Source organism: Pholcus phalangioides, unplaced genomic scaffold, assembly GCF_987345545.1.
Source record: "Pholcus phalangioides strain wild (caught in Gottingen) unplaced genomic scaffold, Ppha-v1.0 ptg000015l_1, whole genome shotgun sequence".
Taxonomy (NCBI): domain Eukaryota; kingdom Metazoa; phylum Arthropoda; class Arachnida; order Araneae; family Pholcidae; genus Pholcus; species Pholcus phalangioides.
In genome coordinates, this window is record NW_028301608.1 from 17,031,862 (window position 1) to 17,052,955 (window position 21,094).

Consider the following 21,094-nt stretch of genomic DNA (forward strand, 5'->3'; position numbering starts at 1 on the left):
AAGATTACAAACACATTACAAAGATTGGATTTAAAAATAAAATAGTTTTTGGCGAGAGGAGAGGAAGGGTGGGGGGGGGGTGAAGGAAAAGAAAACCTCTTATCAGTGATAACAAGTGCTTTTGTACATATGCACAGACGAGCACGCGTGAACTGTTCATTCCAAGGGATTTTCATCCAGAAGATGGTTAAATACAGTCATTTTGAACAATGCTAAAAATTTATTTCGAACACTCAATGGCAGAGAATTCCAAATGTGAATACCTCGGAAGAAAACCGTATTTTTCTTGAAATTAGTTCTCGCTGTAGGGGTCGGGATACAGTTTCTAGAGGAGAATCTTGTTGGATATCCATGTGCAGTGATAGGAAAAGAGGGAATATGTGTTACTTTATGTAGTGATTCATAGGTTATTATAGTTAATCAATATTTTACCAAGCTATCTAACGTAAGAATTCACCATAGTTTAAAAAGAGGAGCCGTATGCTCATTAAATGAGGCAAAGCTCATTACCCTCAATATTTTCTTTTGAGCAATTATCAGGGGTTGTAGAGATGTTTGAGTGGCAGAGGACCATACTTCCACGCAATAAGTTAATTTAGAGAAAAAAAGTGAAAAATATAACATGCGCATTACATTAAAAGGTACGAAATGCTTTGCTTTCGAAAATATGTATATATAGGAGTTTAATGATTTGCTGACTTCTAGTATATGGTTAGACCATGAAAGATGATTACCCAGATGATTACCATGATTATCCAGTTTCTCTCTTGATCAAACCATATTTGATCAAGAGAGAAACTGGGTAATAAACACGAGATATCACCAACTCTTGCAAAAGATGTTACCAACTGTCAGAGAAATCACCAAATATTGCTAACCAATAACCCTTGGTGAGAAATACAGTACTAGAAAATATTCCGTAATTTAAAATATATTTTTTGGGGGGAGGGGGAATTGGCAAATAAGCAAGATGAATATTTATAGTCACATTAATTTTTACACAATTTATAAATTGCGCAGAATGCCTTCATCTCTGATTCTAGTAAAGATTACTAATTAAAGTAAGCTCTTCATCCCTGAAAAACCGGGGAAAATGGGACACTTTGTAATGGAAAAGTAAGAAAGGGCAAAATTAGGAGAAAGTTAAGTAGTGTCTTGTATATGGGTCATGTTAATTAGGAGCACGTTGGAGCACCAAACTTCTTAAAAATATATTTTTATCGTTAGGTATCAAAAATGCCATAAAATGTTAAGAGATGTGAAATTATATTTGAGTTCATTGATGTTATAAGTAAGGTTCATTAACATTATTCTCTATGGGGATCAGCACGAACCACCAATTATAACCGAGTTTGACTATAATAAACTTTTTAACGCAACCAACCTCATTTGTGAAAATAAAACTTTTTTCCCTCAATATTATGCCCCCTTAACTTTTATATTTCAATGGGACTAACCTGTTTCTAATCACAAATTAGTGACCCTTGCTCTGGTGATATTTTGACTTGTAGATGGTTGTTCGTAACAGTGTCTGTTCATAGGTAAGGGAGTGTATGCTTATGATTACATGCTTGTGAGTCTTCAGTTTCCACGTTTTTATCATGATGCTATAATGTCATTAATATAATTCAACCATATTAGTATCTTAAGTTAGGATTACACTACAAAAGTTTGATAAAAGTTCTTTTACAAACTAAAAAAATGAAACCAATAAGCGCATCGGTTACATTCAAGCGAATGTAACCAACAGGCTCTTTTTTTTTCAGGTTTTGTAATAGATATTTTATCCAACAATCCTGGCCAATCACAGAATAATGGACTAGTTAGAAAATAAACGTCTTTGAATTTTTTTGTAATTTGTAAGTTTTTTTCCTTTCCTCACCTTGCCAATCAATTTCAAATTTTTGTATTTTTATTTTGCAGAAGTTGACAAAATCTTTTAATCTGTACAATGTGATAGCAGACATGAGACGACAACGTATTGCTATGGTGCAAACTAAGGTAACGATTTATCACAATTTCATTCTGTTTCTTTGATATAATTTTGTTTATAAAGTTTGCCATTTTGAACTAGTAGTATTGACTTTATTTTCCAGTAGATTTATATGTTAAAAAACATTGGAACTTCTTAGTGCAGATTATATGCTGCTGTGCCTTATCTGTAGCTTTTTTTTTTTGAAAGGCTGGAATACGAAAAATACATATTTTCAAAATTAACTTGTTAAAAATAATTTTTAAAGATTTATAGTGGGCATATAGGAAAATCAGAAACATTTTCCTGCTTAAATGTGGCAAACTGTCCCTTGCATTCGTTAAGAATTCATCATTCATGAATGAAATTTCCACGTCGCTGTAAGCTATACAATAATATTCTTTTGTCAAGGTAGCCAAATTTTCACCTGCAAATTATGTAACAGTAATCTATAATTCATAAATTTACATATCTTCGATATTAAAATGAACAATCACAAGAGATAGTTATGAAGATATTTCTTATTCTAAATTATGTTTTCAATATTTCTAGGAGCAATATGTTCTAGTCCACAAAGCAGTTTCATCTTTGTTTGAGCAGCAGCTTCGAGTTATTGATAGTCACACTTATGAAAACTTGGACGAGGATGGTGAACCCCTTATCCTGAGGGAATTGCAACCTGAGGTGAGGATGGTTTATTTTAGGTGTTATTACATTATATTTTTTTAAGTGGCTGAAGCACTATTGCATATTTGTATAAGTACACAATATATTGTCAAGTATAAAATATCCTAAACCATGTTAAATGCATGCAAGACTTTTTTTTTAAATGACTCAGAACGTTTGGATCAGTTTTCACAAAATCAAAATTTTGATCCAGTCAAACAATTTCATATACAAACAACATTTTTTTTCATTTTTTGTTAAGACTAGCAAATATAGTTATCATGATAGAAATATACTGTAAATAAGAGTTTCTCAACCTCTGGTCCATGATGATGACTTAAGTGGCCCACAAACAGATGATAATTTAGTTTGAACTGAATGAAAAATCATTTAATTATTGTAATTTTTTTTGATATTAGCAGTATCAATCTGGGTTGAAATAAAAATTAATAATTGTACTGAGGTTCATGACACTTCATAGAGAAAAATGCAGGAAAAATGTAGTTGCAATCCTAAATACTGGATATTTAGAATATGCAATTTATGACAAATTTGCTAAATACTGTTAAAGTTGCTAAAGGGGGGAAATAATAGAGTGTTATTGCAAAAAACCTTAATCAATTTCAAGGAAAAAAAAAATCCTATTCAAATGATTAGGTAAACATATTTCATTGAGGAAAAATTATGGGATTTTATTATAATGTAATTTAAAGATGGAACTTTCATTATTCAAGATATGAGTAAATGTTACAAATTCAAATAAGCTTTGTTAAAAAAATAGGACAAATGCATGAATCGGAACCAAAAATACAGTAATTTCTTATAATACAGGACACAAGGGAACTGTTGAGTTGTTTCAAGCATTTTACTGGTCCTTGGATTCAGGAAGGTTTAAAAACACTGCTGTAAATTAATCAGAATTACATGAAATGCCCTCATTGTTTTTGTGATATAATTAGAAGCTAAGGGAGGAGAGATTGATTTACAATAATCCTTCTGAAATCATTGTTTTTCCTGATTAGTTGAATAATTTAATCCCAAACTTTTTGTTCCATCACCCCCTTCTTCAGAAATTTTTTACTCTCATCGCTCCCCAACTCAACTGAACCCATAGGATCCCATGTTAAATCCATAACTTCTGTCGTCCACTTTGGGAACCACTGATTTAATGCATGCTATAATTGTCGTTAGTAAGAGTTTCTCTGTTTAATGGGACCATTATTAGTACGAGTTAATTCTATTTTTCATGCTAACTTGAAGATACTCAAATAGAAGATTCTGTTGCTAGCTACAAGTCTAAGACTTTCTAACAGCTAGTGATCACAGTGCGTATGTAGCTATTATTTTTTTTCAGCTTAGCAATTGCTGTTTTACTGAAATTGATGTTATATTAGTATCGTCCATGAGTCTGGAATGCTGTAATTAGACTAAAGGAGTCTAGGTATTTAATCGCTTGTCTTGCTGGCCATTGAACGAAGAGGGTCTTATGTTTTTAGAGAGAGGTCCCATATCCTACTGAGCTCTATTGTCTCTTTTGAATTGTCAGAATTCAGGTCTTAGGATTTCTCTGTAGTTTGAATTATTTCTTTATTTATCATCCATTTTTGTTCTTTACACAGGAAGTGCTTTATGAAGATATTCTAGAACCCGAGGTTTATCAGAAAACCAACAAAAATGGTGAGTGTTTTTATTCTTCTGGAAAATCAGTTTATGAATAAATTCCCTTCTGAAAATTTTTTTAAAGATGTATGCACATAATTGTGAGATGAAAATGTGTTCCCAACATTGTTGCAAAAGAGCCATTGGGAAAATCAAATGAATTGACCATCTCACTGGCATTGATGAGGTATATCCCCTTCTTAAAAGTATTTTTTGTTTTAGCAATGACAAGCCCAGATATTTTATAGAGCTGATTTTTCAATAGAAAACTTTTCTCTATTACCCCTTACTTTGCACCTGCGAGAATCCAGAGAACGCATACTTCATAACCCCCCTCCCCCCGCCAAAAAAACCCCAACATTTTACAGGGAGTTTACTAATTTTTACTATGCTGGTTAAAGGGTTAAGGTAGTATGATTAATCGAATGAACATTTTAGTATATAATTTTAATACTCTATTACAGGGGTTCTCAAATTTTTTCCACCCACATTCCTTTCTCTAATTCACACTTATCCATGGCTTCCCTAAGCAGTTTAATAAAGAATCTCTTTGAAAAACCTTTGACAGGGTTGCAGCTCCAAGGTGTCCCTGACAAAGATTGGCGGCGCATAGTTTGAGAATCTCTGCCCTATTAGGATTATATTGCTGTAGGTAGTGAATCATAAAATTCCATGCAATCATGGAAAATAGCATTTTAATTAAAAAAACAAATTGAGACTTATAATTGTTTATGCCATATTAGTTTTCTTGTGGTGCATAGTAACATCATTAGACCATAGAAATGCATGATTGCTTTCATTGCTTGATGTTCCCTGATGCATCATGCTTTATCTCATTCTGATGAGTCTAAACAAATTAACTCTCATCCATAAGCAGAAATAGACTTGAATATCTTGGAGGGGGGGGGGGGGCATGGCAATGATGATGATAATGCCAATACATGGACACTCATATATTAGGTCAACTGCACACTCTTTGATGTTGGGGGGTGGGAGTGCAATGTCCCCGTTGCCCTTCTCATATCTTCTTCACTCATGCTCTCCTTAGATGTTATGAATGCAGGTATATCACTAAGATGAATATTACTACTATGTTCAAAAATTTCCAAGATTTATTTCATTACTGAAACAGGAGAATGAATACAGATAAAACCTGTTTATTTGGTTTCTTTTAAAATAACTACCCTGTGCAATAATGCATTTTTGCCATTGTTCATATAAAGATGTAAATGCGGATTGCAAGCTTTTTTTTGTCACACCCTCCAGTGCCTTCATCACTGCTTGCGGTACTTCTTCGGAACCTGAGAATCGTTGTCAATTAAGTAAATTCTTTTTCTGAGGAAAAACTCACATGGTGCCAGATCGAAGGAGAGGGGAAGGGAATGAGCTGGTTGTGAAAGTATTATGATGTGAGGTTTTTGACAGGCAATCTGGCTAGGAGGAACCTGTGAGCCATGTCGTGAATGAGTACCAATGACACTTGAACTTCCAAACAGGTCTTCCTTGCAATAGGTCACTTGCTTCTCAACAAATCATGCAGACGTTTAAGGATTCGCAGGTCCTTCTTGGTGTCAGATTACCTATCATAACATCACATTCCAATACTTTCACTACCGTATACTAATGTATATCCTAATGAATAATACTAACATATTCCTCTAATCTTGCCCCATGTGACTTTTTCCTTTTTCTTTGGATAAAGAATTTGCTTAAGGAGCAACAATTCTCAGGTTTTAAAATGCACTTTGCCACTGCACTTATCCTGTTGCTGAGATCTCTTCCAGCCCAGCTTCGTGTGGAACACTTTATTTTGAGTAAAAAAAAGAATTTTTTTCCCTGGATAATTGGGTACTGTTGCGATTAACAAATTTTACGGTGATTACAGAGGAGATGGGGTTGGGCATTGGGGAAAAGTTCCAGGGTTTTGTTAGAAGAATGAATGCACATATATTAGAATGGAGATATATTTTAGAAGCAATTTGCATAATTGCACAAGGTAGTTACTTCGGAGGAAACACCAAATAAACAGGTTCTATCTGTATTCATTCTTTCATAATAATATCAGTCTTGGAACTTTTTGAATGTAGCAGTATATAAGTTTGACATGGTTTAAAATTCCTCCTGTTAAAAAATTAAACCTAAATTTTATTCTACAAATAGAAGAGTTTAGAGTGCACTACATTATAAGTTTTATTTGATGCTGATCGATCTCATGCAAAGAGATTGGGTAGCTATGATGTGATGCGCCTTACAACTGATTCTGCTCCTCAAAATATTTGCTGTCAAGACAAATAAATTCAATTGGTCGAATGGTCGACACGTTTCAGCTCTTCAATGGAGAGCCGTCATCAGGACCTCGTAGTCAGAATTCACACGAATGAGTCGTGGAGGTGTGATGTTTACATCTGCTCGTCCGAAGAGTTCGCCTTTGTATTTGTTCTTATTAACCTCAGTCGTGAAAAAACTTTCAACACTTTGCAACAGATGGCTCCCCAATTCGCATCCAAAGACCACTCGGACGCAGCAAATACAAAGGCGAACTCTTCGGACGACCAGACGTAAACATCACCCCTCCACAACTCATTCGTGTGAATTCTGACCACGAGGTCCTGATGACGGCTCTCCATTGAAGAGCCGAAACGCGTCGACCATTCGACCAATTGAATTTATTTGTCTTGAAAACGTGGCAATTTTTGTATAAATGAATATAAAAAGTTGATAACTGTATAATTCTTCTAAGTAATTAAGCCATTATGTACAGAATCAGACTAAAATCTTGTTTTGAGTCTGAATTCTATACTACTTGCTTAGTCACCAATAAAAGTTGTATGGTATGGTTATTTGGATGGTTCCAGTCTTAAAAATTTATATGTGACTTTAATAAAGTGTTAGCTTTTTTATTTCACCCTATCAAATTTGAGTTATGTTGTTGAATGCATTTTATTTTGATTTGATGAGTTCATATTTTAATTTTACAGGTGAAAGTGAGATTATGATGCTGAAATCATATGAAAGTACGAGAGATTCACAAGCACTTTATTCACCATTGAAAGGTGGAAAAATGGAGAGCCATTCTATAATGGAATGTTCTACTGAAAATACAAATGTAACAACTCCTAACAAAAGTATTACCTCACTTTTATCCAGTGGTTCAAGTATGAATACAATGAATCTCAGCACTTTTTCGGCTAGTGACTATCAAGCAACTGCCATAGCTCAAAAAATTCTCAGTGAATCAGATGGATCTGAAGAACCTCCATTTCCAGGGTCAGGAAACTCTGGAACTCTACACAAACTTTGCCGTGAAGAGAGCGTGAAGCGTTTGATATCGGGTTGGAATAAAGCAGCACAGCAGTTGGATGTATCAAATCAGTCTCTTGGTTTCAGCTATCTTACAAAAACAATGAAAAGTGGGAATGAGCTGTATCGAACAAAGTCTGCTATAGAAACTTCTCAAACAAAGCATCACCCAGATAGGCAACATGTTAAACCCATGGAAAACTTGATAATCAGTGATTCACAATTGCAGGAGGAATTGTCAAGGGCCAGACATATAGTGTTGGACAATAAGAATACTGAGCAGCTAGGAGTTGTATCAGTTGATTCTTCTAACAGTGCAGATCATCATGAGAGGGATGTTTCATCAGCAACATCCTTTTCCAGTTCAGACCGCTCTTTAGCCGATGAATCTCATCATGCTGGCAAATTAGTTGGCAAAGCTACAGTCATTCGTCGTCCCAGCATTGCCAAGCTGAAAGCACTCTTCGAGAAGACCAATAATGCAACTCCATCTGCTAATACAGAATGTCCTCCCTCAGAGTCTTCTCGTAGAAGACGACCTTTGTTCAGGAGCCATAGTCATTATATTGGACACTCTAGAGCATTTTCCGTACCAGATGCTCATGAGGCTCAGATGGAAGTATCTGCAGCATCTGCATCTGTTGGAAATGTGTCTAGTTTATCTACTCAAACTGCAGATAACACATTGTGGAACTCATCTCAGCTCTATTCGTCAGAAAAAGAGCCAGAATACAGTACATTAGTCAGTTGTAAAAATTCTACAGTCACTTTATCGTCAAGTCCCAATCAGTTCCATACTAGCAATAGTGATAGTGTGTTTGAGGATAAGAGTAGAGATTCAAGTCCATGGCAAGGTGCAGTTTTGGTACATTCCAAAGTTGAGAATCCAGAAAGTCAATACTCACGCAGTCTGCCAAATAGCAATCACTTTGAAAATGAGATTTTCTGTTTTCTTGGACAAGGTAATTCACCTCAGGTAGCAGACAAAGTGAAAGAAAATGGTCATGGCAAAATCGGGAGTAATTCCATTGAGGGTAATGCACATAACAAAAGCTCTGTTCACCAGAGAGTCAAACAGTACAGTTCTTCCATTAATTCAGACAACCCACCTAATCTTCCTGTTAAGAAGGTTTCATCTAAAAGCCATGTTACTCGAGAAGGAAAGAAAGAAAGTAAAACTGGAAATTATTCTAAGCAGTGTCATGATACTTTCAAAGAGAACAGTGGCCAAATGCTTGCTTCTTCGAAAAGTGAGAACTATCTGACTTCTGTTAGTGGTAGTGAAACTGGTAATGTCAGTAAAAATGAAGAAAGCAGACATAAAGATAATTTGGATCAAATTTCAAAGTATGGGTCAAAAACCAATGATGGGATTCAAACTACAGAAATGAGTATTGAAAATAACCGTGTTGAAATTGTTCCTGATGTGAAAAAAGATAGCTTGCATCCAAAGGGTACAGTGAAAAAAACATTATTAGACACCATGTATGGTCATTGCATGAAACAAAATTCAATGCCTATAAAAATAGATGACAATGAATCTCAAAGAGAAGTAAAGTATTCAAATGCACATCCTGTGTCTCAGAAGAATATATCTCAGATTGAAGAAAAGGTAAGAAACACTCCTCGAGGAGCTGTTTCTGATTTGGCATCTAGAAAATCCTACATAGATGACTCCTCGCAGAATGCTCAAGACCAGCTTCCTGTGTTCATTAGTAGCAACCAACCAGTAAAACTCTCACAGCCGATGGAAACATCAGAACTTAAGTCATCTGATCATAAAAGCAAAGGAACTTCTTCCTCTCGTCACCTTCAGTCTTCTGGAACATATTCTCATTCTTCATCAAAAAGTGCTCATCATTCATCATCATCATCATCTTCTTCATCTAAGAATGCAAAAAGTCATAAAGCTCAACAGCAAGAAGACAGTCTAAAGAACCTCTTGCTGCATAGTCCTCCTCCTAAGTCCAAAAGAAATCACTCTTCAAAGCATGAAAAGTTATCAAAAGAATTTTCGTCATCACAGAGTGAAAAGTCAAAACACACGGAAAAGAAAGAAGAATCAAAATTAGAAACATCAAAAGCTGATGCATCATGTACGTCTTCCACAACAAGTACTAGTACAGTTTCAGAATCCACAAAAACATCTACTGCAAGCTCCTCTAATCCTACTGGACCAGTGAGTAGATCTGATCCGCGATATTTTCCTGTAACCAGGCAGACACCCGAAGATGCAAAAGTTGCTTCTGAGAAGCAGAAAGCAGCAGAGCTGAGGAAAGCGGAATCTCATTTGTATGAAAATACAAATTACTACCTTTCCAAATTTGTTGATCCCAAATCAAATTACGGCACACAGTCTCATAAAAAGTTCATTAACGATATGAGAGAGTGTTTCATTAGCAAAGCTGCATTGCCAAAACCTTATTGTGCATATCCATATAAATCAAATGAGCAACCCTTCTCTGTCAAAAGTGGCGAAGAAATATATGGTGTTCAACGGTCAACTTCAGGCCATCATTTGTATCAAACACTAAACACTGGCACTTCAGTAACCAACAAGGATTCGAGGAATGAGAAAGAAAGTTTGTATGGGCAACATAGCAGTAACTTTACTCAGCGTATCCATAACCCATCATATGTTCCACAGACGCAAGAGAGTTTATATGGTACCTCCCGGCACACATCTGTTCTAGCTTCTGGGCCTTATCCACCTGGTCCACCTAAACCTCCCAGGACATACGGCCAGAGTTACAGACATGTATCTGCTGAATGTGATAATGTCAAACATCACAGTTCAGAATCTGCGAAACATTCTGCTAGAGAAGGTGGACGTTATTTAGTCTCTGTGGCCTCGCCAAAAAATTCTTCTAATCACGTCGACAGCCATTCCACGGGTGTTAAGTCCAGTACAGAGCCTTGGCAGCAACAGCAGACTAACATTCCCTGGCCACAGAAGTTCAGAGCTGATCATGTGACTCCCCATAGTGACCATCTTATGACTCGATCATTTCCTTTGCCTAACTGTGATCCAATCGCTGTAAAAAAAATGTCTGAAAGTCAACATGCTGAGTCAGCAACTCATAAAAGTCATGCAAAGACTTCAGATGGAGAACATATTTACCATACCATAAGAGAGAGACCCAGGCCTCCCAATTGTGACCCACCACCTCGGAACTTGGCGTGCAATAGGAACAGATACCCAGATTATGAAAACATGGCAGATGCTCAAAGGGACTATATTGATGCAGTGGCAAGTCAAAGGTGGGGAGATGGTGGGCCATCCTATCACCATGCTGTAAAATCTGCTACAGCACCAGCCATACAGTGTTCTCAGTCAGATGTCAGTATCTATGCTGTTCTACATCAGAACCCGAAACCCCAAAAACCAGCAATGAAAATGTGGCCTCAGTCTTACGATTCCAGTTTAGTGGCAGACAAGGTAGCAACAGTTGGAAATCGTGTCTATTTCGATACTCTGCAAAGAAAACAGAAGCAGCATGTGTCATGGGAGCAACGAAGATCCCATGATGACATGGATATCCGCCCTCCACCCTCTGCACGTTTAAAAGAACAGATTCATGCTAGAAGAAGCATGGTTGAGTTAGATAATTTGGAAATCTCTATTGCAGCAGAGAATGGTGAGCTCAGTTGTTTTATTGCTCTTTTAATTTGTTGTGTGGAAAAAAATCGGCCAAAAAATTATGTGTGAGAAAATGACATAAATCTTTATGATGATGTAACATCAAAGCTAGCATGTTAATCTTACCCTTTCTCAATTTTTTATCTATTCATTTGAAATGTGGGTGGAGACTGTGCCATTTACACGGTCACAAGTGAAAATGTGAATACATCTTTTTAATGACCTTACCTTGCAATAAAGGTCCTCCTTTTGGTCTGGTAATTGAAACTGAAAACGACTTCATATAAATGGGGTAGAGATGGGATGAATATATACAAATACAAATACAAATACAACACCACAACAGGCAAAATGCCCAACGAGGTGGCTGATAAAAAGATGCCCATAAAAATATGGTTGTCATATGTTTCAAAAATACAGCAACCCAATTAAAAATGCAATTAACACAAATTACAAACAATATATACACATGATAAAATATTATACAATGCCCATAAAGAATACTTATGGTTGTCTTATTCTAAGAATGGATAGCTTCCCGATTTACCCCAACATGTTTATCGTATTTCTTTTTAAACGTGTCAATTGTGTTACAATTTACTACCTCCGGGGGTAAGCTATTCCATTTATTAACAACCCTATTGGAGAAAAATTCCCTGCGACACCATAACCTTGCATTGTCCCTCACCAATCGATACTGGTGTCCCCTTGTAAAAGCAGTCGATTGGCGGTGTACTAAAAGTTCATGGTCCATCCTATCCATCCCATTGAAAATTTTGAACACTTCGATCATATCTCCTCGACACCTGCGTTCATCCAATGTAAACATATTCAAAAAATGAAGTCCTTCTTCATAACTCAAGCCCTGTGTGCCAATAAGGACACGCGTAGCTCTTCTCTGCACCCCTTCAACCAAGTCTATGTCCCTCTGTAGGTATGGTCTCCAAAACCTTACAGCATACTCCAGTCCAGGACGAACTAAGCCTCGAAAAAGCGGAAGAATGACTTTAGGAGAACGCGAAGAGACCTTTTTGAAAATGAGACCAAGCATTCTATTCGATTTTTTGACAACCGCTGAACAATGTTCAGAAAACTTAAGTCGCTCGTCAATGAGAATTCCCAAATCGGTGACTCTAGTTGCATCCGGGATAGTGACACCATTCAACTCGTAAGAGAACCGTGGGTTGTTCGAACCAAAATGAGCGACCATGCACTTATCTACGCTAAACGTCATGCTCCATTCATTTGCCCATGCTGCAATCTTGTTTAAGTTGGTCTGGAGCAACTCCCTATCGCTTTCATTCCCGATTACCCCCATTAGCTTCACATCATCTGCGAATTTGCTAGTAATTCCATCGATACCCTGATCGAGTTTGTCGATAAAAAGTGAAAAAAGTATGGGGCCAAGGACACTTCCCTGAGGAACTCCACTTGTGACGTCTGTCCAACCAGAGAATTCCCCGTTCACCATAACTCGTTGTGACCTATCTCTTAACCACGATTCTATCCAATTCAGCAAGTTGCCCCCTATTCCAATCTCGTGTAAACGCTTCAAGAGTTTGCCATGTTGGACCCGATCGAATGCCTTCTGGAAATCAAGGTAAACCACGTCGACATTTTTGCTCTTACCCAAAGCCTTAGTCACGTAATCATAGAAGCAAAGGAGGTTAGTTACACATGACTTCCCCTTCCTGAACCCATGCTGATTATCCGACAATACATTATTCTCGTCTATCCACTTCACAAACTGCCTTTTGATGATAATTTCCAAAATTTTCGAGAGGGAGCTCGTCAAACTCACTGGACGATAATTAGACACCACTTCTCTACTACCCTTCTTAAATATAGGAACAACGTTAGCCAGTTTCCAATCTCTCGGGACGATACCCTCAGCAACACTACTCCTATATGCAACTGCTATTCAATATTTGGCTTATTCAGCCTTTTTGCTGAATATTTATTTGTTTTGGCTGAATAATGTTTTGATATTCTGACAAATATCTGTAAACCTAATCACAACAACGAACTAAGTGTGCATGCGCACACACACACATACACACGTACATGCGTTAACTAGTTCAGAGTAAATAATAGTTGGCATTTTCTTAATTAGATGTAAAATTGTAACAGGTGTTGAAGAAAAATAGTTATTTAAAATACAATATAGGCTTTATTGTTAAATTTGATTGTCAGTATCATGGCAATAAAAATCTTTCAATTATCAGTTTTTTAATATGTATTTAAATAATAAATTGCATAATTAAAATTCAATATCAATGAGTTGAAATTATCTATAATTTTGTTTTCGATTAAAAACACCAATTTTGTTTATAATTGGGATGGATTTTAAGAAAATTGGTATTCAGTATTCGCCAAAACATTAGTCGAATATTTGGTATTCAGTTAAATCACTATTTGTCCCATCCCTAAAACGGTGAGATTTATCTCATCAAAATCTACCTCCTAAGATTGGATAGCCAGGACAAAGACATTTTGTTACAGGTAAACAAATTGTAGCTTGCCATTAATATCCAGGAAGTCTTTTTTCTTGATGTCTTGTGAGCTGTGATAAATAATCTTTCTTTAAAACTATTAACAACAACAAAATTTATCATAAAATGTTGTTGATAAAAAAAATAATAGAAATGGTTATCCACTGCTGGACAAAAGCCTCCTCTAAATTTTTCCATTTCACTCTGATTCTTTTGCCATCCAGTCGATACTTTCCTGATCTCGTTGATCCATTTTGTGTTTGGACGCCTTCTCAATCGTTTAACACCAATGGGGGTACCAATCCAGAATACTGGTGTTCCATCTGTTGTCCTGTTTTCTTGCAATATGTCCATCCCATTTCCATTTTGAAGTTCTTTCCATGATATCATATACCTTTGTGCAGCTTCTTATCTAAGTAGATTCGTTTTCTGTCTTTCCTTGTGATACCTAGCATTCATCTTTTCATGCTCCTTTTTGTTGTCTGTTCGTTTTAGAGGGTTTTTGGCCGTAATCCTCCACTCTGGCCAGTGCGGGTTGAAGGAAGCCCATCTACATCTGTTCACCATGTGTTAACACTAGAACTGCGGCACTTTCGTATACCTACAACCGCGAACTGAGTCAAATTGACCCAAACTTTGAAGAAACAGTATTTATTTTCGGTTTTCCTGGGTTTTTCCCCTACTTTTATTTAATGTTGTTTAATTATGTATTCATAACGGAAAACTATATTTGTTTATAAAAACTATATTTGTAAAATGGACTTCAAAATTAGCTAAAAATTGATGTAATGCTGTAAAAATAAGAATTAGTATACATTATTTACACTATTCAGTACAAAATTTTTTTTCATTAATCCCATAATGGCAAAGATGTAAAATAAGCATATGAAATTAAGTATGAGAATGTCTATAATATGATTCTGCCAAATAACTATTGATTTCTTACTGATAAGGCAAATTTATGATGAGCAGTGGAGAAAATGTTTTTTCATAACTCTTGCACATTCACCTCATGTTAAAGTTGCACAACCCATGCAAAAATTAAGTTTTTTTCCACATTTTGATGTTACCTGACATCAGACTCGTTTGTTTATTTTTTTTCAAATTTCTTTTATGGCTAATGAACAGTTACATGATCAAGAGCGCACAGACATTTCCTCTTGCGCAAGGGCAACAAGTATGATGAACCCAGCTTTTCAATAAGATTTTAGAGAAACTGCGTTTGAAAAATAGTTCTGGCTTTCTGTACTGCTCTATACAAAATCTAGGTTTTTTTTACACTGAGATCTAAGATGTAGAAAATGTGAACAGGCTTAACCAAACATTTTCTGGCCATTTGATCAGCTACAACTATTTCAAACTTCGTTGAATTGTAGTGTGAAATAGTTTCTGGAAGCTTTTTTGGGGCTACTACTGTCGATATCAACTGTCAGATGAAGCGTGCTGAGTAATAAAAGTTTTCTTTCCTTCATAAATTTTCATTGTGGCATCATTGTTTTCCCATAGCGGTGTTTCATGAAACTAGTGTCACTATATTGCGCCAGATAATATTGCTCTTCGATTTCGTCTCGCCGTCCCTACTAAGCTCACATTTTTTGGCTTTTATCATTTGAGCCAGCTTCAGTGCAGTGAAAAAATATGTTGGTTGAGGCATTTCTGCCCTTGTTCTCAAATGGCTTGATCAGTTGCATCACTATGTGCTCTGAAAGAGAGAGACTCGTTGTACACTGATCATTTCCAAGGTTTGGAAATCCGTTCAAAACGTATTTGGTGCAAGCCAGAATTTTATTTTTTTTCTCTGTCATCGTTTGCCTACAGAAATTTCAGTTACACGTTTTTTTCTAGAGTTAAGCGTTCACTTTTCCAAAACCTTTCTTGAGTCCTGTCAGAATATCAGGTATTCAAATTCACAAAGGAAAAAATATTTAGCTCTACTTGACATTCCTTCATTGAAAAAAAAAGATTGTCTCAAAGGCCAATAAATTGGCCTTGACCTTGAAAGACTTTTATTCTTCACTATCTTCATTTAGAAATACTTTTTAGAAAGGGTAACCACTTCCAAGAAAATTATACACCCTTTTTCCTATATAATAGTACGTTGGGTCAAAATGACCCAAACCGCAGTTCTAGGTATAAGCGCTTATAGCTCTGAAACACGAAATGTGAAGGTAACAAAATTTTCGTGATTTAATACTCATATGTTATCATGAAAAGTCACGAAATTTTTTTATCATCTGAGCTTAAGTTTACGAGATAAATGGAAACAAAGTTTGATTTGGGTCAAATTGACCCACTCCGCGGTTCTAGTGTTAAACATGGCTACTTATGGCTGGACACTACAAGAAGGTGTGGATTGGACCTTAAGCCTCTACTCCTAGTAGATTCCTTCAAGTCCTAATAATGAAGTAATTGAAGGGTCTTCTCCTAGTTAACAAGTAAAGACTATTCAAAAGATGTGAATATGAATAGGAAATAATGAAAAAAAATGTTTTTTCAATATATAATTAAATTTGAGCATATTGTGAGTAAATTGCAGGGGACGCAATTTTGTTCTATTTCGTGAGAATGACCCTTATCTATCTAGTCATCATTGCGACTAGAAAATCTGTATTGGTGCCTAAAATTCAGTAATGTGATTGCTAAATCAGTCTAGAGAGGGTTCAAAATTTTCTGATTTTAATTAACTGCCTTCCAACATGGGAAAGGGTCATCAAGTCCCACAAAAGTAAAAAAAAACATTATTTAAGATTTTTTTTCTCGTGAAAAAACTATGCTTGGTTCCTGCAAAATTTGACTGGTGCCTAAGTTTTTTCTGATTTTCGAAACCCTGCTTATATGGTTTATATACTTTTGGTCCTTGAGATACAAGCATTTAAAATATCTTTGTTACTCTAACTTTTTGGGAATGCTATCAATTTGGTCAGAGAGCTTATTTACAAGATGTATTCACATCTCATATTTTGAATCATGTTATAATACTAACTTGGCATCCCTCAGACAAGGATTACAAATGCTCACTTATGCTGAATAATTATTATAAAGAAGACTTGATATATTGTGAACTTGTCACATATTAGTACACATGCATGAGACTTAATTATTAAACAATTGATAGAAAAAATAATGCAATCAAATTTAGTACTGAGATACTGTTACATTGTGATTGGCATATAAATTTGGATTTGCTTGTTTTTACTTTGGTATTGAAAATCACATGAAGGTCTCATTTGGTAAGATATAAATTCTATTATGGTTTGAATTGTACTCTGGAATTCTAAAGATGAAGAGTAAAAACAATTTGAGACATCAAAAGGGAGATTCATTATCTAAAAGAAGTGAAAGTATTAATCTTTTTCAAGTGTGTGTATCAGAAATAATTTTTTGAGCATCATAATCTTATAATTTTTCTGATTTGTGTTGTATAGGTTTATGTGAAACTATTTTTTCTTGCCCTAATTTACAACATTAAAAGATAAGTACTCTTGTATTTACTTAAGTAGATAATATTTACTGATAAATCCTGTTTTTTTCCCCCTCTAGGTTTTCATGATAAAACTGTATTTCGAGGAGATTTACCAAGGAATGAACTTTTCCAGGTATTTTTGAGAGATTAATTTTTTCCCATGAATTTTACTATCAAGAATATGAAGTCTTAAAATAGCTTTCAGTATTAATGAAACATAAATGTCGAAGAAAAAAACGTTCAAATAAAAAAAAATAAATGTGTATATCTCATGATGCCTTGGCTAGCATAGATGATTTGTTCTGGAATCATGTTCGTTAGTCAAAATCTTTATAAGTTGAAACATGATTTCCTATAGGTTTCTATGGAAAATTGTTTGATTGGTTCCAAGTTCTGCTCGAAATTTAAAGATAAGTTTTAAAAACACAGAGGAAAGCTATAAAAAAGACAAAAACTGATTGAAGGCTAAAATAAACAGCTTTAAAATTGGATAAATGAGATTCTTCGGGAAAATGAGAGATATTGATCTTTTTATTTACACTAATGTAGGCACACACAACCAACACCGGTTTTAATAGATTAAAGCTGGGGTGTTGACACAATCCAGTCGAGTTCAGTAGGTGTCCTCATCTATTTTTAATTTGGTCAGCTCATTTCTATGTCTGACACATGCAGATAAAAAAGATGAGGTCCTCGAATTTCCAGACTGTTCAGTTAGTGCTCAGAGTCTTGCACTAAAAGAAAGTGAAAAATTCATGAAGTGGATTAAAAACTTTCAGAAAAAGAAGTGAAGGTGCATCTGGAAAGATTCCAAGGTGAACAGTAATTAATCGACTCAAGTGCGAGTGATTCTGATGATGATTAGTATGAAAATTCAGCTCATGTCTCAAATGTTTTATATTGCACGTCTATCCATCTCAACAAAAATGTTTGTTAGCTGAATCCGCATTCATTAGCAGAGGTAGAAAAATCAAAAGAAAATCATTGTTAGTCAAAAAAATGATAAGCCGAGGTATCATTGTACATTATTTTTTCCCTTTTAGTAATTGTTTTGAACCCATTATTTTCTCTTGTTTGCAAAGTTTCAGTTTACTTTGCACTAGTGTTCCCTCTAAGCTGTGCACAGGCAAAATAAATTAATGGACCAAGAAATTAAAAAATATGAGGAATTAATTTGTATGAAGAATTAAAATGACTTGATTGAAAAGTATTCCTTTGTTAACATATAGGATCTTAATTGTTTTATCTAAAAATGTTTATTCTTTCAGGCTGCTTCAGCGAGATTGGATAGCTCTGGTCAGAAAAAGCCACCAGCTGAGTTGCTTGATTCACTCATTAATAAAGGTGGGCTCATTCATTGCTTAAAAACTGGTGGAAAAATTTTCTTTGCTGATTTTTTTTTCTGTCATGGATTTCATGCCCATAGATATTTTTTAATTAGTAGTTATAAGTCCTTTGAGTAAAAATTATATAAGTTGCAGTTGTATGAATACATAATGTATAATATATGAATTTAGTAATTAAATAGTAAAATATTGTTTATAACTTTTTTGTTTACAATTCATCCTCAGATACCCAAACTAAGAAAGCTCACGGGCAAGTTAAAGAGCCAGGAAGTTTTGGTGGAACATTATACAAGGCATTTGGAAAACTTACTTCACTCACAAAGGTATACATATATGCAATAGAAGGATCATTCTTACACCGGGATTACACTATACTTTGAAAAATTCAACCAATAAGCACATTGGTTACATTTGAGTGAATGTAAAATACATACCAATAGGCTTATTGGCTGTTTTTTTCAAGTTTTGTTAAACATCTTTTATCAAACTTTTATAGTGTAATCCCAGCCTTATGTTGTTCAATAGATATCATAATATTTTGCAAATCTCCATAAGCAGCTATTTTTTTTCATCAGTGTTTTTCATTTTATCAATTATTTCCTTTGTTATGTTTGTAGTTTAATGCCAAGGAATCTTCTCAAAGGCATTCGCCTGATAACCCTTTAAGTACAAAAGGTATGACATTTTAAATTTGCATTCATTTAACTTGAAAAACTTTGAAATTTATTTATACATGTAGGTCATTCTCATGAAATTAAACAAAAAATTATCAAAAATAAATGTCAACCAAAAGATAAAAAAAAAAGTCTTAGGGACATTTCATCATCAACAATTCAATCCACTGCTGGATGAAGGTCTCCTCTAAATTTTTCCATTCAACTCTGTCTAATGCTTTAGCTATCCAGTTGACTCCTGCCACTTTCCTTATCTCGTCAATCCATCTTACATGGGGATGCCTTCTCGGATGTTTAACACCACGGGGGTACCAATCTAGAATACTTGTAGTCCATCTGTTGTTCTGTCTTGCAATATGTCCAGCCCATTTCCATTTCAAATGTTTAATTCTTTCCATGATATCATACACCTTTGTGTGGTTCCTTATCCAAGTGATTCGTTTTCTGTCTCTCCTTGTGATGCCTAAAATACATCTTTCCATGCTCCTTTGGTGTTGTCTGTAGCCTTTGTATTGTCTTGTTTGTGAGTGTCCATGTTTCAGCTCCATAAGTCAGTGCTGGTTGCACACACTGGTTAAAAACTTTTCTTTTCAGGCATAATGACATTCGACTCTTCAGAATTACACAGTTTTTGCCAAAAGTGCTCCATCCAATCCTGATCTTTCTGTTTATTTCATTAATGATTTCGTTATCCATGGTGATTTCTTGTCCCAGGTATACATAGCTTTCTATTTCTTTTATCTCTGTGTTGTTGAGCAAGATTGTCCTCTTCAACGCAAAGGGGTTGAACATAACTTTAGTCTTTTGCAGATTCATTTTCAAGCCTACCTGAATACTTGCCTTCTTCAATTCTTGTATCATTTCCTCTAGTTCATCTGGATTACTGCTGATAACAACAATGTCGTCTGCAAAACGCTATGGTTGGGAAATTCTCCATTTATTTTAATTCCTTTTTTATCCCAATCCAGTTTTCTGAAACAGCGGTGAAGAGTTTTGGTGAGATAGTGTCACCCTGTCTGACTCCTTTTCCAAGTTTAATTTTTGCTTTTCCTTTATCCGAACGAATCGTTGCAGCTGCTTTGTCATATATTTTCTTGATGATATTGTGATGTAAGTCTTCTCTACCCCAATTATATCTAGAGCTTTAACAACAGCAGATGTAAAGACAGTCAAATGCTTTCTCAAAATCAATGAAGACCATACACAATGGTAATTCGTATTCCTTGTGTCTCTCGATAAGTTCTATGATTGTTTGGATGTGATCCATTGTACTGAATCCACTTTTGGTTGAGCTTCGTACAATTTGGATTCAAGCCCATATGGCAGCACTTTGATGTAGATTTTATAAATTACTGATAGGAGACTGATTGGTCGTTAGTTCTTAATATCCTCTTTTTCACCATTTTTGTAAAGAAGAACCATCATTGCATTATTCCAATCTTCAGGCACATCCGATTTTGTGAGACAATTTGTGAACAAGGCAGCTAGCATACTGGCAAATTCTTCTCCTGCTTCTTTAACAATGTCTATTGAAATCCCATCTTATAGCCTTGTAGACTTCCTCTTTCAGCCGATCTCCTCTTCATATTTGTATAGAGCAGCAGTTCTCAACCGGTGCTCCGCGGAGCCCTTGGGGCTCCTTCTGCACTCTGCAGGGGCTCCGCGGCCGCTCAAGGAAAATTAAAAAAAAACAGTAAAATTTAAAAAAATAATTATAAATATTTTTAAATAGTAAAATTGAATCAGTAACTTAGATGAATACTTAAAAAATTGGCTTACGGGGCTCCGCCATTAAATTTTTTACTTAAAAGGGCTCCGCGAGTCAAAATAAGGTTGAGAACCGCTGGTATAGAGTATTATAAAATTCCTCAACAATACTAAT

The 21,094-nt window shown here is 35.3% G+C and overlaps 1 protein-coding gene across 1 annotated transcript in view; it reads left to right on the forward strand.

Annotated features, from left to right (window-relative positions):
* The window catches only part of LOC149075576 (uncharacterized), a 39,834-nt gene that overhangs the window by 11,331 nt on the left and 7,409 nt on the right, over window positions 1–21,094 (forward strand). The window contains exons 8-15 of the mRNA XM_089243062.1: window positions 1,924–2,001; window positions 2,525–2,656; window positions 4,258–4,315; window positions 7,276–11,235; window positions 17,270–17,325; window positions 18,461–18,536; window positions 18,764–18,861; window positions 19,156–19,213. Of these exons, the coding sequence (XP_089099188.1) occupies window positions 1,924–2,001; window positions 2,525–2,656; window positions 4,258–4,315; window positions 7,276–11,235; window positions 17,270–17,325; window positions 18,461–18,536; window positions 18,764–18,861; window positions 19,156–19,213 (4,516 nt within the window). The remainder of the gene's footprint in view (window positions 1–1,923; window positions 2,002–2,524; window positions 2,657–4,257; window positions 4,316–7,275; window positions 11,236–17,269; window positions 17,326–18,460; window positions 18,537–18,763; window positions 18,862–19,155; window positions 19,214–21,094) is intronic.